Raw genomic sequence first — 27,645 nt, 5'->3', positions numbered from 1 at the left:
GAGACAAAAAAAACCGGCCCTTAACATGACGTCATCCTTCTTCCCTCCTCTCTTGCCCCCTCCCGATTATTTCGGCATGCATGTTGTTTTGTTTTGCCTCCTTGGTTCAAAAATTGGAAAATGTTAAAAAGTTCAACAAAAATCATCAGAAAAGCAAGTATACCGCTCTTTATGCATATATCTCAGAGAATTCTGTAACTTTTCGTTTGCTTTTGTAGTTAATTCTATTCTCTATACGTTGCCTTGATCAGTTACATGAAATTTTCATGTTATCGCCGCTATGGATGAACACGATCTTGAATCCATCTGCCCCAAACTCCGCAACTTTGTTCAAGAGGTAGCGAACTTTAGACCTGGTAAGCGCCTATATTCTTACATCAAAATTTGTTTTTGTTATCAATAAACACCAGCATTGATTGGCTCTCGAATCATTTAACATCGTATGTGTTATCAAGATAACATTCTGAGAGATGTCGTCGTACATCTTACACTTTCTAACCCATCACACTTGCATACACAACATGTAAGGATTTGGCTCTCAAGCATTACTCTCCTAAAATCTACCGCCTATATTTCCAAGATGTATACTTTTAATACGTCCGAAAGAATTCCATCAATAATTGAGGCGGAACGTGCGAAAACTGCCAATTTCCATTTTTCCCTTCTTCAGTTTTTTTTTAGTTGGTAATACTTTTAACGAGTTGGTACAACCTTAATAGTGATGAAAGGACTCTTTTTTGAATTAAGGTAACCCAAAGACGAGTAGTAACGCCACTTTCGTGGTTGCATCCAACTCCGCAAAGTATTATCAACTCAGAAAAACTGAAGACTGGAAAAATGGACATACCTAAGCAGTTTTCGCACATCCCAATTCAATTATGAATTTAACTAGCCACTATCTGAGGTGTCCCAAAAAGAGGATTTACTTAGATACCTACAAAATCATTGTGCATCAGCAGTGAAGTATTATAAATTTGATTATTATACGTACTTAAGATTGCCAATAGAGCTACTTCGACCTAGTCCAGGCGATGGAACATCTGTGAACTTCCTGTTACGAATCAAACGACTGATAGACCTGGGCATCTTGTTCACTTTTGCATTCAATTATTTAAAGGAATTGGAACCCTAAAGCCTTGTAGCAAGCATTCTTTTTTCAACAGTATATCACTGAATTCTGAAGTTGAAATTCTCTAGAATAAGGATAAAAGGGAAGCTGCCAAGATCTCCAATAATCAATGTTGTGTAATGACACTACTCCTGCTGCTAGTACCTACTTTTGACTTTATTTTCAAATACTTCTACTCTATATTAGATAACATATTCCCATGACACATGTCTACTTTCTACTTCCAGGTAATATTATTTTTTAAGTAGTCGTAATATACTTAACTGGCAAAAAACGCTAATCTGGGTCAGATTTTATGTACCTACATCAAAGAATTTCTTGATTTACCTTAATCTAGTGTATTTGTAAACTGCAATTTTTTGTTTTAGGAGTCAGTCTGGAGCCAGTCAAAGTCAGAAACCTACAATCTGGACGAAATTCAGCTACTATGAGTATTAAACCATGTAAAAATGACAGATTTTCTATAGTGATTCCTTATTGCAACAAACATCTGGTTTGGGATGTAATATTCTTATGTGACCGTCCAGAGTTACCTCCAGATTTTTACTTCAAGGATGGCAATTTCTTAGACAATGCTGATTGTGACTTGATCGAAAAGAAATTTCCAAGTTTGGCACAGTGGGATCACACGGATCCAAAAGCTTTATCTAACGTCATCAAGGAGTTTCTATGTCATTTTAAATTTTGTCAGGTAAATATTTTCCGGTTTATATGTAAGTTTTAATTTATCTTAAACACTTTTCATTTATTATTTTTTTTTTTTTTTTGAGGGAAAGGGGAAGGGAAAATGTATCTCTGTGAACTGTTGGTGCAAACGTTCAGCAACTTCCATTTTTGCAAGCCTGCGTAGCTCTCTAAAGTCTGCGCCAAATAAATATACTTAATTTTAGAGTGCAACAGAAAATCTGCTGTATTTGCTTCTGTACTGAAAGTAAATGCAGTAATAAATTACAAATCATATAGTGGGTAGGTAGTTAAATACGTGGTAAGTAAACTTATGTAGTGTGCACTCCAGATGAGAATGAAGAATATTTTCTACTTTTGCTTCACTTTTTCATTCTACATTCTTTTGCCTAGACTTTCATCCCGTGGTTGCTGCCTGCGCTTTACTCTGCTCTTCCAAATTTTCCATAAAAACAGTTCCAAGTTCTGTTAAAAAAATTGACTCATTCAGATTTTAAGAAGTAATTCACAAGTGACTTTATAGTTAGTTATTATCCTAATATTATTGATACAGCTTAGAGACGTATTATGCCACACTGCCAACCTTCATCTCTTACATGTTGTAGAATGTAACCATGTTTTTAAAGGCTAGGGGTATCGCAATGAAAATTTAGAAATATGAAAGCAAACCCAGCCAACACAAGTGTGTTCGTACTTCCCACTTGGTTTTTTTTTTTCTTTTCTTCTTCTTTTTGAAGTACCTAGGAAAAAACAACAGTTGATGTGTTTGAAGTGCTAAAGATCTACTCAGCATCATGTGATATGTAAATTTTGACGGTTTATCTTCCCTCAACATCTTGCATTTAAGAAAAGCCCTAATCACCCTTCACAGGATGAAGTTAGTTAAAGAAACTCATTTCTATACTTCTGAGCTGAATTTCTATCTCTTTTGGTTCTAGTTTCATTCAATTCCGGAGAATCATCGAGCTTCTTCCGAATTAGAAATGCTTCTCTCTAATGTGGACGATTTGGAGGATGTAGAAATTCTAAACGAAGTTGACTCAATCAAAGCATTGGTGGGTTTTAAATACAATGGAGGACTTCAGGGTACTTATCATAATTTTTTCATCTAATATATTTGTTAATTTAAGAATTTATCATGAACTTGAAGACTTATGCAGTAATTCTCTGTTTTAATCAAAAATTAAGTAAGTAGACCATAAAAAAAATATCTCTAATTGACTCTCGATTAAATATGAGGAACTTTTGAAAGGCATTAGTATTTTTCCAGGATCTCGAAGGACTGACCCACCCTTTGGGATCACATGTTGATTCCTCTTTATTTCTCCAGCTGCAATATCAGTCAAGCAATTGTTGAAAAAACCAGGGGCAATAGGGAAGGTCACTAAGTAGTTGAGAAAAATTCTTGTAATGAAATTCGACTCCTCTTTACTGCTCTTTAGTGGCCAAACCGCTTTACCCAAGCATTCTATCTACTCATCTCACACTTTCTTTTATGAAGCTGGACATCCTCGGTCACAACCGACTCAGTGTGGCCTGGCAATTTGAAGTATCAAGCGTGGGGAAATGTAAAATAAACTACTTCTTCAGCCTGGTCAATATTCAAGGCCTATCAAGGATCAATGGTCCTGATTTTTCTTATAGTAAAAGTATCTGGAAAAGTTGACAAGCCTATACGTGCAATATGCAAGGCATATGAGCGTGACATTTCTCACACTAAGTGTATCTACAACAACACAACAATAGCTGTGACAAACCTATAGAAAAGTGCCAACTTGACCTATAACTTAGCCATGACTGAACTATGAAACTTCCAAGGTTGACCTATGGTTGAATTGCATTCATACATCTAAAATACACAACAATCCTGAATTCCTCATATTTACTTTGTCATCACGTAGGCCTGTGCAAATCTCTTCCCACTCTCTTAAGCTCTTGTAACAGTTCCATTTAACTAAATTTGATAATGGGCCTGTTGCAAACTTTTGCTAGTGTAAAAATAAGAGTTGTTACTCACAGAAAGTGTCTCAAAAATCATGATAAGCGCTTCGGCAAAGTCTGAAATGCACTATTTACTTCACAATTTGCATAAGAAATTTGCGTTTTTTCGAGCTTCCCGCTTCAACAATGATACCATAGCACGAGTGAACATTGCAGTAGAGGAGTCATTCCATCCAACCCCTACTCACAAGGATACCACGCAATATTCAACATTGCCAACGCCAATCCGCAAAAACATTTGTGACGGGAGGATGATTCTAACCACCTGATAACAATTGGCGTGTTTACATTCACATTTTTCTCGCGTTGATAGATATCCGCCTTGACTGACCTTATGCTCTCCTCAACTTGCGCACGGTAGCGTTGGCCATGTTGAGCAGGGATTGAATGGAATGACTCCTCTAACGAAATGTTTACCTGTGCTGTAGTATCCTCTTTGAAGTAGGAAGCTTAAAAAAACGCAAATTTCTTACGCGGATTGTGAAGTCAGGAGTGCATTTCAGTTTGCCAATGCACTCATCATGATTTTCGAGACATTATCTATAAGGAGCAACACTTATTTTAGCTCTTGCAAAAGTTTGCAAGAGGCCCATTACCTCAACTTTAAAAAAATAACACATAGAAAACTCTGTTGAGGTTTATTCAGAACTAGCAAAATGCCCGTGACTGGAGTCACGGGTCTAGAGGCCGCTAAAATATCTATAACCCCGAAAAAATGGTGGTAGGGCAGCAAGACATGCCATAAAAAAAATGATAAAATCTATAGAAAAATGAGTTGAGGGGAGAGGGTGATGGAGCTAGAAAAATGAGCTGGAGGGGAGGGGAAGGTAGAATAAATGCTGGCAAAAAAATCAGAACTAACCTAGCAATGATTTATTTAAAAAAAGAAAAAAATAAATTGAAATGAAACATCAGCTGATAGCAAACAAAGGTTACCAAGGAAACCAAGGAATGGAACTTTCATAAAAACGGATTAGTGGAAAACAGCGTAAGTAGGGCCTTAACGTTAATTACCGTTTATAAGTAAATGGTAAGTGCGATTTAACCAAAAATCTATACAGTTCTTTATAAGACCAAAATGGACAAAATTACAAACTTTGAACAGGCTAACGGAAATCTAACGATAGTTATCGTGAACGAAAGAATTGACGACATAGGTCGGGTAACTATTATAGGTGGGATGCCTTAATGAAGCTATCAAAACGACAGCTTTCAGTCTCAACTGTTTGAATTTATATTTCTTGAATGCAGAATTTCTGAGATCTGTTTGTTCTCCATCCAGTCAATCTTCTGTTTAGTAAATGTCAGTAAATTTCATTAGAGCTGCAGACTGATTATTTTTGTTGGTGATCAGTAGATCATTACAAGGAAATTAAGAAACACCACAGTTGAAGAGGTGAGCACCATGGAGGGTCCATTAATTAAATGCTCACAATTTGCTTTAAGGAAACTGCAAACACGCTTCCACCAGAAAGCTTTTAAAAATTATAGTTTTCCAGTAGTTTTTTGGCGTTTACTATTTTGGCCAATATGGTTAAATGTCATTCTTAGGCAAGTCCACTCTTCCACGATTAGCATTGCCTCTTTCTTAAGTAATGATCCACTCATCAGAGACTGCTTCTTAAATATTAGACTTGTGAGATAAGATTTTAAGACATTTTTTTTATCAATGATTATATAAGAGCTGTAGAGCAAAGCTCCGATTAATTTAATTTTATTTATCTTATTTTTTTCAGCTGATTGCAAACTTGTGTGGGCATTAAGTTTTGATGGTCGCTCAGATAGGGTCAGGTCCAGTCTTAAAGCTTATGGCAGAAGCAAACTCTGGGATGCCAGTGATAACTTCGAAGGAACTTTTTACAACAACAAAAGTGAGTAATAGTTATTTTATTAGTCCACTCTCAATAAAAACACTAAATGTCAGGCTAGATGGGCAGATAGGATTAAACAATGAAGATTACTAGAGGCGCTGTAGCAATTTTAAAAAACAGGTATAGCGTTGTCCTTTCTAGTCCTAACCAGCAGTTGTGACATTGCAGGCAGATTTTCTTCTGGTCGTATTTTAGTCAGTTTTGCTGTAGATCCAGCAGTTTTTGCAGTAAGCCTTCCAAAATGTATTTTTTAAACAGAAGTGTGGGACAAAATAAACACTTTTATCCCAAGAAGGGGGTTCAATAGGGTAGGCGAAAAAATAGCTTTTTTAGAAATCAAAACGCAACAGTGTGGAAAAGTTGTGTATATCCTTTGAAGCTCACCAAAAAGTTTTTTTAAAAAAAAAAAAAAAATTGTGGGCTCTAGGCTACCATTCTTTCTACCATTTTCAAAGAGCACCATCGAATTAGCAGAAAAGGCATTAATTAGTAAGGTTATGTTTCACAAAACCTAAGCATGTAACCTCAAAAAAACACTTTTTAAGAAAAAACCTAATGGTGGACTTTGAAGGGATGCCAATACGCAATTGTTCCGCACTCCTATTACGTTTTGATTCTCAAAAAAAAAGCTGTTTTTGGCTAATCCAAGACAGATCTACACAGGTCAGTCATTCCCGGAGATGAATTTTGAGACTCCACTGCGCAGTGACATGGATCTGGCTATTTTTGTGGCGGAAAATTAAAATGCACATTATTTCTTATGGGAGCAGCCAATGTGACATCACACTTGCTGCGGCCAAGTGAAGATCTGAGAGGGGAGTGGATTTCAAAAAATGGGCAATGACTGACCTGTGTGGATTGATCTTGAGCTCACTTTAGGGTTGAACTCTAATAAGCTCATTATAAATTTACTCTCAAATTGTAGAAACATGGCTGGTGATCCTCTAAAAAGTACCGGAATACGTAAATACGAATACGGAATACCGTACTAAAAAGTTCAGGTCCGCATCCTGTAAAGTAAAAATGTTGGAATGTTATTTCGATTGATGTCAATGACCTTTTTTTAAAGTTTTGTACTCATTGAGGAAGATCCTGAGTGGTAGTGTAAATTTTTAAGTTCACTCACACGGGAAGATCATATCCTAGATTTTGATCCGAGTGCGGCCAGAAGTTTCTCATACAAAATTATGTAAACAGGTAGAATTCACACCATCTAGTATGGGGGATGACTCTAATTATTGGAAGGCATTTCCAGACAATATTTTTTCTCAGATTTGGGGGCCTCTTCGAAAAATATTGAAAATTATCCTTCCAACAACTGTTCTTGAACCTCTTCATGCTACAAAGTGCAAATTAAAATCGGAGGCACTCATTTCTGAGCTCCCTCAAGGTGCTTTCACATGTCTTACCAAATTGTTCATCAGGAGGCTCAACGAGCCTCCACCGGAAGCGCTCCCCATCATCACCGTAGAGCACGTTTGGTAGCAGGCTTGTTGAAAGGCCTATCAAGCTGCATCGCAGGCGACCTGACGAGCAGCTTGGCAAGACTTGTGAACCTGCCCTCAGGAGACTACTCAGTGACCTGTGAATGACATTAAATGCAGGAGCAAGTAGAAAAAAAAGTAATGGAGTTTTCTCTTTTCAGCTCTTGTCTTCGATATCTTCCTTGAAGTGAAAAATAAAATAAATCAGATTTTTGAGACAAAGCTAAGACTGATCGCAAGGCGGAAACAAATCGTTCTTCAGTATTTTGTGACCTTTAAATCATCCATCGTAGAATTTGACTCCATCGAGTACACCTTTGTTGTATTACATCTATCTCGAGATAACTTTAGTTTTTTTCTAAAAATCGATTTAAAGAACCTCCCTGAAAGAGACCCGCAGTACCGACTTATCAGCCACTACTGTTTTAAAGATATGAACTCTTTGGACTGCGTGGAATATTCCATTACAAATGTAAAGTATCATCATCAAATGCCTCCTCACATGGTTGTCGAGGCTTTCTACACCCGTTTTTTTGAAGTTTTTCATAATTTTAGAAGAAATAGCTTACATCTGCTTGAAAAGAACTTGGATTCTCTCAGAGCGTGAATTCAATTGTGATAAATGCACCAACTTACCCATCCTCATTTCGTAATACTAAGCAGTAAGAATCATGCCTTTTTATCTGTAAAAATTTGTCGATCTATTTCATTATTTCTTCTCCAAATTCCAAGTCAATTGTGACACCCTCATCTCCTGGATCTGTTCATCACTTAATCGTTCATGAAGCTCAGAGTAATTGAGGACTGTGCCAAAAGAAGGGCGTATGTAATAGGTACAACACTTTAAAAAAACACATTTTAAAGTTTAAAATGGTAGCCCTAAGAACTGCGTGGAACATTTGGTTTAACCAAAAAATCCTTAAGTTTTAAAATCCACAAATAGGTTGAAAAAAATGAAGGAAAAAATTCGAAAAGGGTGTATTTTGATATATGCCCCTCTGCTGGCATGGTTTTCAATTGTCTTTATTCATAATAGCACATTTTTTAACATAGAAATTTGAATGCACAAGTTTTGGCAACTTAAAAGAAAAAAATATTGTCAAATATTTTATATTATGAACTAGTTATGCAATTTCTTTAAAAATACCCATGTCCGAAACACCACAGTTAAATTCTTAACTATGAAGTATTTCGAATGTTTAATAATGAGTTTGTCCGTTTTCTGGTGATAGGACCTAGCATAATTCCTCAATCAACTATTTTTATCTCATGAACCTCAAAATCCAAAATTCCTTTGTGAACATTCTATTCAGAGAGAAGTTATATTTGCATAGCCTAATTATCTCTAACAAAATTTGCTCAGAACATTACTTTTTATTCAACATAAAGTCCTAAATACTTGTTCTCTTTTTAGTGTATGCTTTTTTAGTTTGATTTTTCAGAAGAAAATTGCCTGTTCTTAAATCTAAATTTATTATTGATGCATTCCGTGACTTATACTACTATGAGATGTTGTTAAAGATTTAATTGACTGTAAATTACAATCAACTTTTACCTCTAAATGAAACTCTATAGAAATCTTGGAGCTTCTTGAGACGTTTTAAGAGTAATCTAGTGATCAAAAATTTCTCAAGAATTTTTTCTTATTTTATTTCATTTGGTCTTTAATTTTTTTTTTTTTAGTGTATTTTGCACAAGTTATATTCATCCATATTATACTAATTCAGTAAATAATATTAAAACAGTGCTTGTGAACCCGTCAGTCAGTTCAGTATACCGAGTCTATTAATCCCCATCTAGCTGTAAAATAATGTTAATTTTTTTTTTTTACTTCAGTGTTCAAAACTTTGTTTTTGTTAAATTATTTTTTGAATTACCATTTCTTGTTCACCCTTCTTGAACAGTGTTTATTCTTATATTTTATAATTTTTGAGGAATAAATATTCTATTTTCCTATGAGCTTACATAATTTTATTATTATCCAGGTAAAATATTTGAAACACCCTATCACAACATTTTAAATGATTTGAAACTTTTATCTCAAGACTGTATTTGTAATCACCCTTTTAAACTCTTTTTAAACAACGGGGATTCAATGCGAAGCAACCTTCAACTATCATACATTACAAAATCTACTTTAAAAAAGGGGGTCCAGGACAATTTTATGCGAAGAAAAAAGAAAAAAAGAAGCCTTTTGGCAAATTTTGTGCTTTCACTAGCACTTCAGAAATGAAGAACTTTTTATCTCAAATGGAAGGAGAGTAGAGAAAGGATCCTCTTTTTTGTTACTTTTTAATTGTGTAATTTAATTGAAGATTTTTTTTTCCCCCCATTTTATTTCATTGTGAATAGTTTTTCAATCCACTTTCCTTTTTCTCATCTCTTGCTGATAAAAATGTGACAACCAGTCAATGAATTCTAATTATCAATAGCAATGAAAGGCCCATTAACTGACTTTATCAACTTATTTATCAAATTATTTCTTATCTAAGTTTTCTGCTTCGATGCAAATATTTAGACTATTTTACCTTCTCTCTATCATTAAGGTCTTGTTTGAAACCTGTTTATGCATCAAATATTTTATCAGTCAGCGTCATTTTAACATAGCTCTTTAACACAATCAGTGTGAACCTTATAGGCGCTCACCACGTGTTTATTCAGTTTCACTTGCCTAGAATGAAACTCGTGCGTCTCAGTTTTTTTTTTTTTTTGAGTTGACTTGTACCCATCAGTGAAGTTTTGAGTGATCCATTTTTCAGCCTATGAAGCGTCGGAAAAAGGGTTTTTCAATTTTGAATTATAATGGGGTCTTTGATAAGGTTGAATAATTACATTGTGAAACGATTTCGACACACAAGTGCAAATCCAAAATATGTGAGTATTCTTTTATCTTTATTTTTTCTCAGTTTTGTTCACTTTTTTTTTTTTTTTTTAAAAAAAATTGCAGTTTTTGAAAAAAACTCCCGGAGACTAATTTGTGTTTAATAATTGTTTCCTTTTGCACAGGGTGTCCCAAAAAGTGAGTTAAACTTTCTTCCTACTTATTTTAGGTCAAATGAAGTCGAGAACTGCAGGGACAGAAAGGGAATCACCCTGAGGAATCAGAATTACATCATTTCGAAGCCTTCTCTGGTACCCCTAAGGTGCTAAAAGAGAGGTCTTGACTTTGAAAAGCAGGGTTTCTGTCACAATTTTAAAATTATTTAATCAAAAGCAGAAAGTACAGAGAATTTTAACCTATGTCGACTTCTAAAAGTCAAAAATTGGCTCATTCCAGTCCAAAATATTGACCCCTAAAGTCAGGAAACAGAGCCCCCTCATTTAACTGCTAGGTAATTGAATTAACTCAAAGGCCTGGAAATTTGGTTTTTTCTTAGGTAATTAACCGCGAGGAATCCGATTGTCCCGAAACCGCAGGAGCCTTGCTGACAGAGTAGAAGAGGGGTACAAGGTGAAACTTTGTCTACTTGTCTACAAGGTGCTTTTCAATCTGCTCCACTCATGATTATCTCAATTTTTTCAGGCTGGAAAAGTTATAGCTATTCGCCGAGAAGACCAGTCAGTATGGGAACGTCGAGCCCCCCTTGCCCCCAACAACGTCAGTCGCTTGACTCGTTTAGGAATCAAAGTCATCGTACAACCATCAAACAGAAGGGCATATCCTATGCAGGTAGGGTTCCAAATATGTATCGTTTTCCTTTGTCTACTTACCTACTCTAACAGCAAAAAAATTTCATGGTAAACAGTGTATTTTGAGTATGCACCAAATAGCTGAATCAGCATTTTTTCACTACCAATGCAAATTATTCATAGTTGTGTGCACATCTGTGAATAATATAAATATTTTAAAATCATCACCATTTGTCACTGTATATTTTTGCGTCTCCTGAGCTACAACATCATTGCATTTTTGGAGTTTTGAGAAATTTCAAATAACAAAAGCATTGTAAGATAAGTAGTTGCACTGAATTTTCCATCATGCCAACCTTAGGCTTCATAATTTACAGAGAAGGGGAGAACAGTATCTAATTACAAATTTTGCTCCAATATGTAAGAACAAATGTAGTGGAAACACAATTTGGGCGAGGCTGCACACTACCCTCAATGCCTCCTATGTCTATGGTATGATGATACAAGACAGATAATACGATATGGCAAAGGAAAAAAAAACGTCTCACTATCAGTATTAGAGACTTTTTATTTTTTCATTTTGTGGACTTGCAAAAATTAGCAATTAAACTGCAGGCAATGCAGCTATGGTGAAGTTTTTGCGACCTGTAGAGAATGTTATTCTTATCATTTGCTGTAGCTTCAAGAATTTTTCAAACTGATGGTAAAACTAAAAAGAAAAAAGAAAAGAAAAACCAGGAATCTTTTGCAAGATCTTAAGATTAACTTCATTTCTATTTTTCATTCCCTCTAATCTTGAGCTTTGACTTGGTTGCCATTTAGGCTTATGCAAATGCAGGAGCAATCATTCAGGAGGATATATCAGAAGCAAGTGTCATCTTTGGTGTGAAGCAAGTTCCTGTCGACTTGCTATTACCTGACAAAACTTACTGCATGTTCTCACATACGATCAAAGCTCAACAGGACAACATGCCTCTTCTTGATGCAGCTCTGATGAAGGTCAGTTACTTACTTCAGTTTTTTACGTATTGCATCAGAAAAACATACCCTTTGATGAGCAAATTTTTAGGGACAAAAAACCTTAGAATCAACGCAAATAGAATAATTTAGAGATTAAAGTAGAAATAAAATAGAATTAATCTGAATTTAGTGTCAGTCCTACGATTATCACAAATATTTTACTTTATGTACCAATAATTTTTACTTTTTTGATGAAGTTAGGCAGGAGTTTTTAAATTACATATCTTTGTCCTTAACATTTTTTTTTATCTAATGAAAGGGTACAAAGGTCTTGAAGAAAAGGGTAAGAAAGGTCTTACTCCATCGTTAGACCAAAAAAGCAGCATGCTAATGGAACACTACCTAGCAGAAATTTTTCTCATCGACTGTTTTTTGTTGTGTTGAAAAACACATTTATTAGTGACCAAAAAAGATGAAGTATTCAAGGCTATTCATAATGTAAAAGAGGCTGAGAACTTATTTATATGTTGTGTCTGACGTTTTAAATGAGGTCATCAAAAGTTGTAAATTGATCTCGCAAATAATCAGTGTGTACCTTTATCCTTACTTTAGGCATCTAGTTTTTTCTTCCCTCTTTTCACATTTTGTGAATTCCGCATCTTCTAATTCAATGAATATTAGTAATTTAAAAGTAAATTTTTCCGTTTGTATCTTCAACAGAACATAAGACTCATTGATTATGAGAAACTTGTCGATGACTCAGGACAGAGAGTCGTTGCTTTTGGCAAATATGCTGGTGTTGCTGGTATGGTGAACATTCTACATGGTTTAGGATTACGACTCTTGGCACTTGGTCATCACACTCCATTCATGGTATTTTTTTTTATCTATTTTCTAAGGAGATATTTGTGGGAAAAACTTGATTTTAAGTCACCATAGTCTAATGAAAAAATTATCAATTAAAATCACCAAAAACCAACGATGTTATTTATTTCTGATGCACAGAAGTATTTTGGTCAAGCTAAGTACCAATTTGAAATAGCGCACTTGCTGCCGTCAGTCTTTTGTGTTTTAAAAAACACACATCAAATAAAATTATGAATCCTAATTTTCAAATTTTGAACACATGTAACTTTACTTAATAACTTTCCAAGAATTAATATGAAACAAAAAATAAAAGAACAGACAATCCCAGATTTTTTTTTGGAGGATGAGAGGAGACTTAGCCCCAAACACAATTTTTTTTTTTTTTTAACTTTATTGATACGATTATTACAAATCATGAGAAAATGCATTAATTAATCTTCCGGAGGGAGTGATTTTTAGTAGGATTTAATTAAACTCAAATACATCTTCAACACATTACTCAATATATTATTGCTTAAAAAGTTTCAACTTAATATCTCTTCAGCTTTGTAGGAAGCTTGTCTGGCTCCTGGGTGCCCAAAGTGGTTTTGAGATTTTTGTTGCCTAATATTCAAATTAGCAAAAATGAGACCATTAATTGCCCAAGCTCATTGTAGACTAAACCTCTACAAAAAGAGAGGTTAAATTGAGCTATTTTTTTTCTACAGAATTTAATGTTATATTCTCTTTAGCACATAGGGCCTCCTCACAATTACCGGAATTCAATGATGGCACGGCAAGCCATTAGGGATGCTGGATATGAAATTGCCTTGGGAATGATGCCAAAATCAATTGGACCTCTAACTTTTGTTTTTACAGGGTAAATATAATTAAAATTTCTTGATTTAATCAAAAATATGTTTTGAAAGTAGGAAAACTTTAACAGAAGACAGAACACCACATAATTGACCAGTATGGAAAGGATTGAAAAACTGATGGTAATCAGGTGTATTATCCCACCATGGCCATCTTCTTGGTACCAACAAGACAAAATTAGGAAGACAGAGGAGTCCAAAAGAGTAATGTTTGGAATCTAGATCCTACTAGCACAAAAATGTTGCATACAATAAGGCTCTAGGTACATGAACAGACATTGGAGAGATTATGGTGATGAAGATGAGAATGATTCATTCAAATCTCTGTATTCTGTTTATTAAAACATACCTAAAATAAAATAAAACTAATTATGATAACTTAAAAATGCAATTTAATCCTTATTGATGATTGGTATTTGTTGATATGTATTGTTTTCCACTCATTTTGTTTTGGATTTACAGATCTGGAAACGTCTCTCAAGGAGCACAAGAGGTCTTTCAAGACTTACCATATGAATACGTACCTCCAGACATGCTTCAAAAAGTTGCGGAGCATGGAGGTATAATTTATATTTTATTCATTTTTTTTATACATAAATTCTATGTAAGTGCCGTAGGTAACTTTCTTTATTTCCTTGTGAATTCAATTTTTTATACTACATCTTACAGGGTGGACATTTCTTGAAAAGTCAGAGAAAACCTGGAAAAGTCAGGAAATCTCACCCAACCCTTGAAAGATGAGTGAGAAGTCAATTAATTTCGCTGCTAAGGCTTAAAATCCTTTCTGCGGGCCAAAACATTTAATCATTATCAACTTCAAGAAATTTAAAAAAAAAAATGGAAACGGAAAAAATTTTTCAGAGGAACCATGCCTGAAAACATTGTAAAGACATGGAGAAGTCAAGGAACTTAGTATTCAAGAATACTCGTCACCCTGTTTTAAAAATTTGCAGAAAATAATGAGATGAGTTAACTGAAAAAATTAATTTGTTTGTATACGTTTATCATAATAAAATTTAACAAGCAATCTAAAACAGTCCTACGCTTCTTGTTGTTAAAACTTATTATTTGCAAGAACATAATCAAAATTTCTCTACCTTCAAAATACATTCAAGTAAATACGCCGCTCAAGTATTATGTATTCACATCCAAGTTTCTCATAGATAAAAAAATGTAAGCAAATGCACACATTCTGTAAGTATGCGGTTTGTTTACTTCTTTCGCATTTTAATTATTTTTATTTTCTCATTTTTACTTCTACCATTTCTTCAAGTGGGGTCATTTGAGTCATTGTATGTTGAGACAAAAGTCAAGTATTGATTCTGTCACTACTCATCAGTATTGTCCTCTGACTGCATGTTGAGTTTGACCTGTTGAGTGGTGCTGAATTAGAGATTGACGTGTCTCAACATATTACTCAGCTCTCTGTTTATTTTACTCATTTAAACAGTACAAGTTCATCATCAAATTTCAAAAAATCATATCAATTTACTCTCTTGGAAAAAATGATCTTTGAAACATGTGTCAATGTTTTTTTTTTAGTGTCACTTAGGCAAAATTTCAGATCCCACAACTTTTATTAATTATGCTTGTTTTTCTATTGATTTAATTCCTCAGTTAATACAAAAATATATGGCTGTGAAGTTCGACGAAGACATTATTTGGAAAGGAAAGATGGAGGTGGCTTTGACCGAGAGGAGTATGAAGGAAATCCATCTCTCTACACGTCAACTTTCAGCAAGAAGGTAGATATTTTCTGAAAAGCTCAATCAAACCCTAATTTATCCCTCACCATTTAACCATTGTGGTTAATGAAGAATTTTCCCAAATTTTTTAATGAATCGTCAATGTAAAAAATTATTAAATCGTGACAGAACACAAGTAGCATGAAATAATTATGAAAGAAGTATTTTCAGCCTCGATCAGTTCAGAAGAAATATTTTCATCTTACGTTTTTCCTGTTAAGGCGGATGTGATTTGTATGTTTATCAATGTCCAAGTGTCCACTTAAGGTATAGTTCATCATTCAATTCGGTTGAAGGGAATTGAGTTTGTAGAAAGTGCAGGGTGTTTACAGGTCGAGGAAACCGGTAAAACCAGAAATTTCATCCGGTCAGGGAGATCGGTGAAAAGTTATGGAACTTCATAAAGAAGACTGGAAATTAGAAAAATCTTGAAATTTGCAATCTGAACAAACGTCCTTGGAATTAAACTGAAGCCCAGTCTTGTCTGAGGCTCACATTTAGAATAGTGAGGAGAGAAATTATTTCCATTAAGGAATTTTAATTTTAGTTAATTAAATGATTCACAACTGAAGAAGAAAGGCTTACATGTCTCTATTATTTGCAGTGAAATTAACGCCAAAAATTGTTCATTTTCAGTTCTTCGCATACAAATTGTCCGCGTAAGAAACCAGGGAATTTTGATCATTTTGGTCAGGGAAAACCTGGAGAAGTCAAGAAATTGTTTTCCTTCAAGTCTGCAGACACCCTAAAGCGTCCTTAATGAACATAGAAGAGAGCACGTTTTCTGCTGGTTTCTTTGACTTTAGTGGCAGCTTTGAAAATCTTAAGCGTAAACTATTACTTATGTTGTCACTTGAAAAAATTCCTTCGGAAAGTTACATTTGGTGTCTGGTTACCATGGGATTACCCTTACCTCTTATCTCTTTTATATAGATTATTATTTTTTGTCTGTAAACCATTTTAAGCTTTGTTCTTTTTCTTCTTCCATAGATTGCCCCCTTTGCGTCTGTCATAATAAATGGGATTTACTGGGCAGTTGACAGCCCCAAGTTACTGACCTTACCGGATGCCAAAGTTCTTCTGAGGCAAATGAATTTACCTTGGTTACCGTCTTCAGTTGGAGCTCCTGCTCTACCTCATAGGCTACTGGGAATTTGTGATATTTCTGCAGATCCGGGTGGCTCAATCGAGTTCATGAATGAATGCACAACCATTGATAATCCATTTTGTCTGTATGATGCCGATCAAAACAAAGACACCAAAAGGTATTTACAAAATATTACAATATTAAAAAAAAAAAAAAAAAAAAAAAAAAAATTAATAGAAATAGGTTGCCACGTGAAAGAAAATGAAAGATGTACTGAAAACTGTGCCAGAACATGTTTATATTTATTCAATAAAAACTTAGAGGACCAAATTTTATCATCGCTACATCACCATTAGGATCACAAAGTCAAAATCTCTCTGCCATTCAAGAATAAATACTCTGAACAGTTTTTAATCGCCTTTTTTTTCTCTTCTTTTTTTACTTGCATTGTATCAAACCAGGAGATTATTTCTTCGTACTTCAACATAGTGATCTCTTTGATAGTCATGGTTACTAAATGTTTTATTTTAAAAATTTAGTTTCCGGGGACCAGGTGTTCTAGTCTGCTCTATCGATAATATGCCAACACAACTACCAATGGAAGCGACTGATTTCTTTGGAAGCCTGGTTCTACCATATGCATTAGACATCATTCAGTCTGATGCCACAAAACCTTTGGAGGAACATTCATTTATACCATCAGTTCATGCTGTAAGCTTATTTATATTCTTAACTATTTTCCTTTTAATTTCCTCTATAATCTTTCTTTTATCATTGTGGTCACATGATCCAGATGATAGACAATCATTTAAACTGCCTTGTCAAAATAATGTCTGTGTCATGTTGCTAAATTTATGGTTCATAATTAAACTTGACCCATCACTACCTTTTCACAAGCTACTCTCCAAGTGTTTGTCCACATGAAGTTGTCATCATGATAGTTAAAGGCTCAAATGTTAATGTTATTGAGGGGCTAATGAACAATATCTCTTAATAGATAGGATATGTGGATGAGGCCCCTATATTTGTCTTGAGTAGCTGTGTTATCTCTCGTCTGATTACAACAACTTGTTTACATTTTGGCACTTGTGGCCAAGTAGTCCTCAAGAAATTCAAGTTTTAATCGAAAGTGCTCAGTTTGATTTGCACTCATCCTAATGAGGGAAGTATATTTTTCTTCGACCAGTTATTGGAGGCATTTTTCTCAAGACAACGAAAATTATCCATTGTGAGATCTGCCTTCTGGGTGAAACCAACCATACTGAACAGTTAATGAGTCTAGAGACCAAGGTTGCAACCAGATATTCTTTATTTTCTTTTCAAAAATGGATTTGCTCTTACATGTTTTACCAATCACAAATTCACGTGAATCTTGACTGATGGGGACTGATCGTGGTACACAGAATGAATCTGGACGCTGAAAGAGGCTCCAAGCAATTATTTTAATTATCGTAAATGTTTTTACTTTTTATTCTAAGTTATCAAATTTCGACGTCATAGTCGATTTTTTTCTTTTCCAAGTTTAAGTTTCATCAAACCACAGAGTTTTAAACAAAGAGAAACTGCAGCCTAACCAAAAGGTAGAAACCCAAAATCTAGTAAGCACCAGTAGCTGTCGCTAAGATTGTGCATGTGCATGTTGTGAGATTGTGAATGTGAGTTGTGTATCCAACGGCCTGACCCAGAAAGTCACATCTCCGATGCATCACTCAAAGGCTTTTGCTTCATGCATTTTTATACATTGTCCAAATTTTGCTCTTATTTTCATGATATGAATCATATTCTCTTGCCACTGAATTTTTGTTATATGAGAGACACCGTTACTAATTCTTAGCAACATTTGATGGTGCTTATTAGATTTTGAATGTCCTCTTTTCAATTGCATCATTCCTGACTATAAAAAATTGTCACTTCAATTATTTTTTTCTTCGATTGCATCTGAAATGGATATTATCTCAGCTCATTCAGTGGAAAAATTGCACTTTCTTTTCCAGGCAATCATTACTAGCAATGGAAAATTAACGCCTAATTTTGAGTACATTCAAGATCTCCGCAATATGAATTCGTAAGTATTTGTTTTGTCTCTACCTTCAGGAGCGATATCTTAAAAGCTGATGAAAATCAAATAGGAATAAATGTGTATGCAACCTCTTCACCAAAATAACCTTACTGAATGCTACACTAAATTAATGTTGAAAAAAAATAAAATTTCAAATGAAGTGATGCAGTGCCATGTATTTGAGCTCATCAATTGAGGTATTTTGGTAATTTTTTTAGTACCCTGTTTTGAGCTTGGCTAAATCAGATATTTTTCCCGAAGTAAAGTTATGCAGATGAAAATATAGCTATTTCTTGTAAAAGTTGAATCTTGATAAAAAATTTGATTATTTTGAACTTGATCACAAAGATGATATTGATGACTGAAGTAAAAGATTGCAACGTTTCAAAATCTCTGACCATGTCTTCTTTTTTGAATAGAAAACTCCTTGAAATTTTCATAGAATATTTTTGGATAAGTAAAGAAAATTCACAGGTAATTTTAAAGAAAATTTCTTATTAATTATGAAAGGAATCAGTTGTGAGTAGAGATTTTCAACTCTGCAATCAAAGGTAGGCCATTGTGGACTTCAGTTATCTTAATGTGAAAACTGTGATGGTACATTAATGTCTCATAAAGTATGACCACTTTGACATCCCATCCCATGTAAATTTTTATCTTACAAAAATGAAAGATTTTTTCTGTCGTGTCCCATTTTGAGTTCGTTTTATCTTCCTTTGTAATCCTCACTTTTGGTTTTTGTGAAAAGTAATTACAGGAGGCTCTTGCACACTGTGCCAAGCCTTTCAATTTTGAATAAATATCTTCATATCCATAAAAAATTGAAACTTATATCCATTCACCTAAGTATCAAAAGTCTAAAATCTTCCCAACCAATGTGTTTTTGTATTATCTCTTGCTGCTATGCTAATGACGCGTGCATTCTGTTTTAAGGGCCAATCGCCATAAGGAAAGTGGCTCTTCAGGGACAGAAAAACGCTGCTTGGTATTAGGTGCTGGTCTTGTCAGCGAACCTTTGATAGAGTTTTTACACCGTGATCCATCCCTCTCAATAACTTTAGGTAACTTACACATTAATCTTCCTTACATTTCATTAATTTGTATTAATCATACCAGAAAAATTCAAAATTATCAATTCCAAATCTATGAGCAGCCTCAGGAAATTCCAGTTTGCCATTTGCATCTCAGCATGTTTTTGAGGTACTTTATTTCTTTAAGTACCCTTGAAATTATTCAGTGGGATCAAATGAAACTGAAGCTGAAACGTTAGCATTCCATAAAGAAGTCAATTACATTCCTCAGCAAAGAGTCCACCTGATGTTGTCCATTCACCCTCAGGTATTATCAAAATGAAAGGATAAGAAGGTAGACTCTCATGACTTTTGGCAAGAGGGGAATAGATTATTAAGAATTTTGCCATCGCCCATTACCTCAGAAAATTTTCAAACTATGCCATCGCCTTAAGAGGCTTATACTTGGTCTAGTATGTAGACAAAGTTGTAGTATGTAGTATGTTGCTTATGTTAGCAGTAGGAGCCCTAAAGATGAAATAGAGTTCCATTAAGTTAAGAAGCTGGCATTGAAATCAATATCAGCGAATAGTATTAGAAACCATTGAAATTGTAGATCTTAGGTTAAAATTAAAGCCAAATTCATACTTTTCAACCTTTCATTCAACTCTTCCTCAGCTTTTGTTGAATGAAAAGTTAAATCGTGTGATACTGACTTGAAAACACAACACTTTGATGGGAAGTTGAACAATTTCCAATCAGCAGTGTCATATGGTGGCCAATGTGATGAATTTTTACTCCAATTGATGCTAACATTGATTTTATCTTAATTGTATCAGGTTCCTTACTCAAAGAGGATGCTGATTCTTTGGCGAATAAATACGACCGAGTTGAACCTGTTGCAATCAGTGTCACGGATCAGATGCAGCACCTTGCCAATCTTATAGATTCTGCCGATATAGTTGTCAGTCTCCTCCCATATTCTCTTCATCATGTTGTTGCCGAATGTTGTATCAATTCCAAAGTTAATATGGTCACAGCATCGTACTGCAATCCAGACATGCAGGCCTTACACAATAGGTAAGCACAGAGAGTTATTTGAACAACTTCCAGTCTTTGAGTTCTCGGTCTCGCAATAATAGCGAAATGACAACTCATTTTTTGCTTTTTTCTGGTTGAAAATGAGACTGTAATTATATCGAAACGTCTTTGTTTTTTTATTTTTTTATCATTTGTAGTTTTCACAGCCTTTCCCCAGATTATGTTGTTATTTTATTGTGTGATTTGGCTGATTAGGTCGTTCTGCATTCTATCAGTCTTGAGTGTAACATCATGAATTCTTGTTCTGTAAAAATCATAGGCACAATCAAGGAATTTTAAGTGTTGCAAGAAAGCGAAGAAGAACAGAAAATATTCCCTCTCCTCAACCATTCATCTTCTTTTCTTGCTTCAAGCCAAATTTTTTTGAAATATTCTGCAGGTCCTAAACGTTCCATTAGATCAGATACCTATCCATAAGGCTTTTAAAAAAATGGATCACTTATTATAATATATATCCTCATCAAAATTTCATATCGATAACAATTTTCAAAATAAAAATTATTGAAAGTAACTCTTAACCAAGATATTGACATCTTTTCTTGCGTAAACTTAAACCTCTCCCTCATAAAAAAACGTAATCTATTTGAGCTAAATTGCACACCAAATGTGACCAGAACAGTCTCTGCAGTATGAAAATACGGTAACCTCAATAACGGCACTTCCGTTTAGCTGTTGCTTTATGTTCACACTTGAAATAACACAGAACAGGAGATAACACTGCCCTCAGAAACCTACCAGAACCGTTGTAGTGTGCAGTATGAGTCAATCTCATCTTTCACTCATGTTTTCACTAAAGACAATCTGTAGAGCTGATTGTTCCTCTACATTGTAGCCTTTAAAAAATAATTTTCAAATTGAAACGAATATCAGGCACTTTTGCATGCCTTGAAAGTTATGATTGTCAATTTTTAGTCCTTGAAAGAGTTCTAAAATGCCAAAATGCTCTGATCATCAACAACCTAGGTTCAATTCTTCTCTAAAAGTTCTCTGAGGCAAGAAAGTCCAAATTGAAAATAAAGTAGCTGTAAACCGTTTTCAATCAAAGTGATTTCGTTAAAGTGGCATCTTCTTGATTTGACTTTTTCAGAGCTGTCGAGGCAGGAGTGACAATCGTCAATGAAGTCGGTCTTGATCCTGGCTTGGACCATTTGCTTGCCATGGAATGTATTGACTCCATTCATGAGTTTGGTGGCAAAGTGGACTCCTTTATTTCCTATTGTGGTGGGTTACCAGCGCCTGAATGTTCAGACAATGCTCTCCGTTACAAATTTTCATGGTCACCTCATGGTGTTCTTCTCAATACTCTTGCCAATGCAAAATACTTATCAGACTCAAAGGTAACAATCAATAATTTTTAACTTCCTTAATAGTGTACTAGTGATCATGGTACAGTGGTCTTGAGAAAAGCTGTTAAAGAGAGAAGGTGATCTTGATCCACTGGGATGATGTCTGCAAGGTGTGTCCCTTGTGATTGAGGGGAGTGTGTACACTGCTTTTACTCGTGCGAGCCTTGAGCTTACCAGTAACAATGGGCCCCATGCCTTAAATATCATAGTTATTTGATTTTTAAAATAGTTTGAATGCAGTTAAGCGTAGCGAATGATTGTTAATAAACATCATGGCTCTGTACAGTTTCACGATAATAATAAAAAAAAGGAATAGGCCATTGTAATGCTTGATAACATTTGTTCAAATTTCTTTCGCAAAACTAGTCATTATTTTAACTGAAAAAGAATAAATTCAATGCTACTCCTTTTCTTTCTATTACATGTTTTTTCTCTCAATTTTTCAACATTACATTGTGATTTTTAGAGATTGGCATCCTAGAATTTCTCTTGCTTTTGGAAATTATATTTGAAAAAATTAGTTGATAACAAAATAATGTAAAGTTAAGTCTCCTCACCTTTACTTTTCAGGTCGTAGAAATTCCTGCAGGCGGTGAGCTCATGAAAACTGCTGAAGATATGACATTCTTGCCTGGTTTTTCACTCGAGGGATTTCCCAACAGGGACAGTGTCAAGTATGCTCAACTGTATGGGATTGCAGCTGAATGTCATACAATCCTACGAGGAACTCTGCGATATCGAGGTGAGTATTTATAATCTAATCTTTGCTTTTTCTTCAGGTGACTGGAAAAAAAAATGTAACTCTCCCTCTCCCTCCATACTGCTGTTTTCCTGTCACTCCTCTTTTATATGCCATTAGGTACCTGGTATTAAAGGAGCCTGTGCTGAAAATGAGTATGTCATTTTTTTCTCCATCATAATTTTACCCCTCAAGAGTACTCATAGAGAGATCAGTCCGTTATACTACAACCGCAGGTGTTTCTATTTTGATGATTTCAACTTTTACTCTTTCATTGATTAAGTAATCGATGTCCTTCCATTAATTGTAGTCTATAGTTTTTGTTAACCAAAGATATCTTACGCATTTTTCAGCTCCTAATTTGCTCTCCGCCCATGTTTTTCCGATATCTTTCTCTGCATTATTTCCTTTTCTAGAAATTTCCTATGATGCGAGGTTGGCCTCACTATCTTTTCTAGCAAATGTGGGCACAAATTATGGTAGAGACAATGATATTATAGTTACTGCACAATTTTCAAAAAATCCTTAGTTACTCTTAATTTTAAATGAGTGATTTATTTGTCTTTCTCAGGATTTAGTCATATGATTCAAGGTTTGCAACTACTAGGACTTATAGATCCAAACCCACATCCTGCATTGCACCCAAATGGACCTGACATCACTTGGGTAAGATATCGAGAGAAAGTTCCTAGGATTATCTCCGTATATTCAGTAACAATGAAAATGCCGTAATAGCTGCACGTTTGATAAGAATAAAAAAAATACTAAAAAATGGGAAATGAAGGCTAAAAAAATTTAGAAGCTTAAAAAGCCGGGATGCTTCCGGGTCCTAACAATCCCATCGCATTCAACAACAAGAACAAGGCTGAATAGTGAATTATTCAGCATTTTTACACAGGTTCTTTAATAGGGACATGACACTGCTGCTGTGTCCGATATGCAGAACCTTTTGTTCTGTTGCAGTTTATCTTATCCTCTTGGCTGAAGTACGGATAGGAAAAAAGACTCCTCCTTGGCATTTCAAATAGATATTGTGTGTTAAAATTATGAAAAACTCGCTTATCAGCTTTGTTTCTCTGAAGACTGGCTTGTAATAAGTTCGATTCTAAAATCTTGTAGTGCTTAAAAGGTTTTGAAGAACATCATATCAAATAATAACGAAATCAAATAGATTGGAATTCCTTGTTGTTCAGCTGAGGATCCTTTACCATCATATGCACAATTGCACAATGCACTTATGCAAATCCATACCTAGTCTAATGTTAAACACTAACTTCATGTTCAGTCATGCCCTTTACTCAACAGTTGGATTTGAAAAAGTACAATTCTTAAATGCTTTATACGAGATGAAGCAAAAAGACAAGAATTCTTCAAAAGAAAAGAAGAATAAAGAAATGGGGAAGTAGTACAGGGTTTAAAGTTTTCCAAAATGTATAATGATTTGATGTATTCAGTGTACATTTTTGAAACTCTTGAGGATTTCTGAATCCCCTCTAATGACTGCAAATTCTTAACATCTTCTATTCCCTGTTTCAGAGACAACTTGTTTGCACCTTACTGAATCTCTCAACATCAGATATCTTCTATGAAAATTTGAAATCTAAAATCGGTGATAAGATAGGCCAGGATAGGCTAGTAGGAGTCGAAGAACTAGGATTCCTAATGGATGATCCTGTTCAAAAACTAACCACCCCTCTTGACACACTATCTCATTTTCTCAGCAAAAAATTAGCACTGGGTATGTTTTTACTTTTTCATGTTATCTTTGCGAGAAAGAAATTTTTCCTAAAAATTCATACAGTTTATATTGAGGCACACAACTTTTTGCCATCAACTTACATTTTTCTTTTCATGAATAGTATATTAAAGTTCCTTTCAGATTATTTTCAAGATTGTAATTGTATGTCCCTTTTACCTGGAGCCCTCAATTCTACAAACGAATGTCATGTTCAGAGTGAAGATAATCAATCAAAATAGTTTTAAAGCTCCACTCAATTGAATAGTGTCATTCAAAAATCGCTATTGTCCATTCTTCCAGCTTTCAGTCCTGTCCTAATTAAACGTTTCTGGTCTCATTCCAGGTCCCAACGATCGAGACTTGGTAATTTTAAGACACAACATTGGTGTAAAATGGCCCGCTGGTCATCGCGAGATGAGGGAAATAACACTAGTGGTTTATGGAGAGTCAAATAAACGTACAGCCATGGCAAGGACAGTCAGTCTGCCTGCCGCCATCACTGCACAGATGGTTTTATCTGGTAAGTAAAATTACAGTGCTCTTTTACAGTTTTTTTTAACTGTTTTCCTAGCGTAGAAACATTTCCTGAATATCACCAATGATACATTGGTACTGCCTTGCTGAGGAAAAAGGCTGCATAAACCTCCAAATGTTGCCGAATTTTCCTCGATAAAATACAGATTTTCAAGGAAACTTGTGAATCTTTTCCTCCATTTTTCAGAGTATTTTATTCTCAATTTAATCTATAGCACTTGTTTGAAACTTTTAGTGAAAAATATTAATAACGTTTCTTGAAAACATATTTGGGAGGGGATGAGGAATATGGCAATGTTCAAATGCTGATGTGAGTTATACATCATTTTTCCTTTACATGGTAATATGGATTGCATTTTGCAAAAAGGAACCACTAGCATTGCAATGATGCTAAGATTGTGCAACTTCATCTCTTGCACCAAAATTGCGGAAATCGTGAAAAACTATGAAATTTAGATGGTAATTTTTGTCTTAAATTTACAGTTTTTAGCGAGTAAAATAGAAACTATTAATGGATAATCGGGATTTTCCTCCAAGATAAAAGAACTTGCACAATCTTAGCAACATTGCAATGCTAGTGGTTCCTTTTTGCAAAATGCAATCCATATGGTCCTCTCTTAAATTTATAGGTTAAATTTTGAGGTTTTTCCAAGTCAAAAAGAATTCCTAATTTTTCCATGATAGATAATAATTTTAATTTACACAGCTAGTTTTCAAATCAAATATTTTCATATTTTAAGAAGTAAAAAACATGGATTGTGAGCGTATTGAGATACTATACCATATCACCATACTAACTGGGAAGAATCAAGAAAATTTTTTCTTCTTAAGAAAGTTTGTAATTAAATTTTACAGTTTTTCTGTATGAACTTAATGACATGCTTAAATTCAGTCGTTTCATTTCCACATCCAGTTAATATTTATTTTTTCATTTTAGTCCAATATAAATTTATGTCAAAATCAGCCTCAATACGTTCCCTTTAACATTTGGTACTTAAATCCTTTCCTTTGTGTGTTCAGGAGAAATTCAAGCTGCTGGTATGGTCTTGCCATTATCACCTGACATTTACCGTCCTTTACTATCACGGTTACGCAAAGAAGGTATTGTGGCAACTGAAAACATTCGGAACTTGTGAAATCAATGCAAAAAGTATGATTCTTTATTTCTTTTTACCACCGAATAACTGAATTCAATCAGCAAACTCAAGCTGAGAGGATAATTTAATGATAATGCAAAGTGCACGCTTTTTGCCAAAATGCTGTCTCTGCATTCACAGCATGTAACACCAAATCAACTTGACATTTTATTGGAGGAATGACAAAAATGTCTGGAAAGGTACATCATAAACAGTTTATATTTTCTTACAAAAACTTAAATCAACCCTTCTAGCTACAACTGTTGAAATTTTTTTGAAAAAACAACTCATAAAAAGTTGTTAAAATTTATGTTTTAGTAAATTATTTTTGAATATTTTTGAAAGAGGCGAAATTTAAGTCAGGAAAGGTATTAAAAAAACGATGTAAAGATTTACTGTGTAGTTTCTAACAGTTAAAATGTTTGAAACATGTTTTAAAAGTCTTAAAGAAGTCGTAATTTTTTTATAAGATTTTTTTACTTAAATTTCACCCAATGTTTATTTTACCTAACAAAATAACCCAGAAGGATTCCATAAAAAATAATTTTTTATAGTTCTTTAAGAGTTTTTTAAAAATGCTATTCAAAAGTTATTGGCGTTATTGCTTCTAGGGGAAAATCAAAGGAACTAGAATTTTTGAACAACCTAAGTAGATAAAATTCTTTCCCTCCTATACCTTTTTTATGATTGAGCTGGCTCTTTTGAATGCTCAGAGCATACTGAATTTGATGATCCTTGCTGTTGCCCGTGAGAAGAGCCCGCATTAGAAATTTGCCGAAACAGTGGCATGTACAAACTTTTTTCTCAAATATTCCCCAATGACAAACATTGATTTTCTTTCATTCACACGCTTCCCTCAATGTTTAATTGTGAAATGGAAATCCCTATCACACTGTGAAAATTGTAGAAAGATCCTTTGAACATGAGAATGAATATCACTTTTATCTGTTTTTTTGTCGACCTTTGGCTGTGCTGAAATCTGTTGATTGCACTTAACAAAACTGCATCTAAAAATCAGTATTCACGAGTCTTATTTTTTGTAAAGTTATTTTGTAACAGTGAATAAATTCTTGTTTTAAGTATCTGTATGTATTTCATTAACCCATGCTCTCGATTTTTTTATTATTTCTATTTAATAGTTTAATTTAAGCTCTTATTTTATTAATTTACAGCATGAGGCGTTTTATTTTTTTCATATGTTTTATTGAGCTTGGAAAAAATGTGCATATTGTTCAAGAGATAAAATCAGACAAACCCGAAAAAATGCCTTGTGAAAATGTTATGAGACGTACTTCAAAGTCTGGAATAAATATTTTTTCTTAACCATAAAGAGTTAAAATTGAGGAAAACTATCTGAAAGTTCAAAGACTAAATACCTACTTAGAATGTTTGTCTTTTATAAAGTCATCTATAGATACATATTGTAAAAAATAAAATAAAATAAAAACATAGTGAATTAACATATTAAATAAACTTACAGAATAAAAGGAACTGAAAAGAACTTTAAATTAAAAATAATTGAGATGAATTTTATCATGAGCAGCAGAGCTTACTTCAAAAATATGGTGAACTGATACTTTTTTTGATTTTGGATACAGACAGATACTCTGCTGCCCTTCCTCGCTTGTGTGCTTCCATTAAAGATTTGTAGTGCCAAGCATAGATTTGAC

The 27,645-nt window shown here is 34.3% G+C and overlaps 2 protein-coding genes across 2 annotated transcripts; both read left to right on the top strand.

Annotated features, from left to right (window-relative positions):
* The first annotated feature begins 40 nt into the window (after positions 1-40).
* On the top strand, positions 41-9,138 carry LOC109042687 (BRISC and BRCA1-A complex member 2). Its single transcript, XM_019059572.2, has 5 exons — positions 41-356; positions 1,498-1,820; positions 2,752-2,899; positions 5,551-5,685; positions 7,331-9,138. Exons 1-5 carry the CDS (start codon positions 281-283, stop codon positions 7,774-7,776), a joined length of 1,128 nt encoding a protein of 375 aa, XP_018915117.2. The 5' UTR covers positions 41-280; the 3' UTR covers positions 7,777-9,138.
* A 581-nt stretch (positions 9,139-9,719) lies between these two features.
* On the top strand, positions 9,720-27,057 carry LKRSDH (lysine ketoglutarate reductase/saccharopine dehydrogenase). The gene is made up of 18 exons (XM_019059574.2): positions 9,720-10,043; positions 10,693-10,839; positions 11,622-11,798; positions 12,480-12,632; positions 13,358-13,485; positions 13,943-14,040; positions 15,098-15,225; positions 16,216-16,490; positions 16,852-17,023; positions 18,307-18,377; positions 19,305-19,432; positions 20,221-20,461; positions 21,570-21,819; positions 22,399-22,570; positions 23,139-23,233; positions 24,104-24,305; positions 24,649-24,825; positions 25,860-27,057. The coding sequence occupies exons 1-18, from the start codon at positions 9,972-9,974 to the stop codon at positions 25,973-25,975; spliced, it is 2,802 nt and encodes a 933-aa protein (XP_018915119.2). The 5' UTR covers positions 9,720-9,971; the 3' UTR covers positions 25,976-27,057.
* Positions 27,058-27,645: the final 588 nt, after the last annotated feature.

Source organism: Bemisia tabaci, chromosome 6, assembly GCF_918797505.1.
Source record: "Bemisia tabaci chromosome 6, PGI_BMITA_v3".
Classification (NCBI taxonomy): domain Eukaryota; kingdom Metazoa; phylum Arthropoda; class Insecta; order Hemiptera; family Aleyrodidae; genus Bemisia; species Bemisia tabaci.
This window is presented reverse-complemented; position numbering and strand designations above follow the sequence as displayed.

Bases quoted from the DNA above. Each gene is read 5' to 3' on its own strand.
- LOC109042687 (XM_019059572.2), top strand. From the start codon at position 281: ATGGATGAACACGATCTTGAATCCATCTGCCCCAAACTCCGCAACTTT. The intron at 2,900-5,550 runs GTACTTATCATA...TATTTTTTTCAG, and splicing joins ATACAATGGAGGACTTCAGG to CTGATTGCAAACTTGTGTGG. The intron at 5,686-7,330 runs GTGAGTAATAGT...TTCTCTTTTCAG, and splicing joins AACTTTTTACAACAACAAAA to CTCTTGTCTTCGATATCTTC.
- LKRSDH (XM_019059574.2), top strand. From the start codon at position 9,972: ATGGGGTCTTTGATAAGGTTGAATAATTACATTGTGAAACGATTTCGA. The intron at 10,840-11,621 runs GTAGGGTTCCAA...GTTGCCATTTAG, and splicing joins GAAGGGCATATCCTATGCAG to GCTTATGCAAATGCAGGAGC. The intron at 16,491-16,851 runs GTATTTACAAAA...TTAAAAATTTAG, and splicing joins CAAAACAAAGACACCAAAAG to TTTCCGGGGACCAGGTGTTC.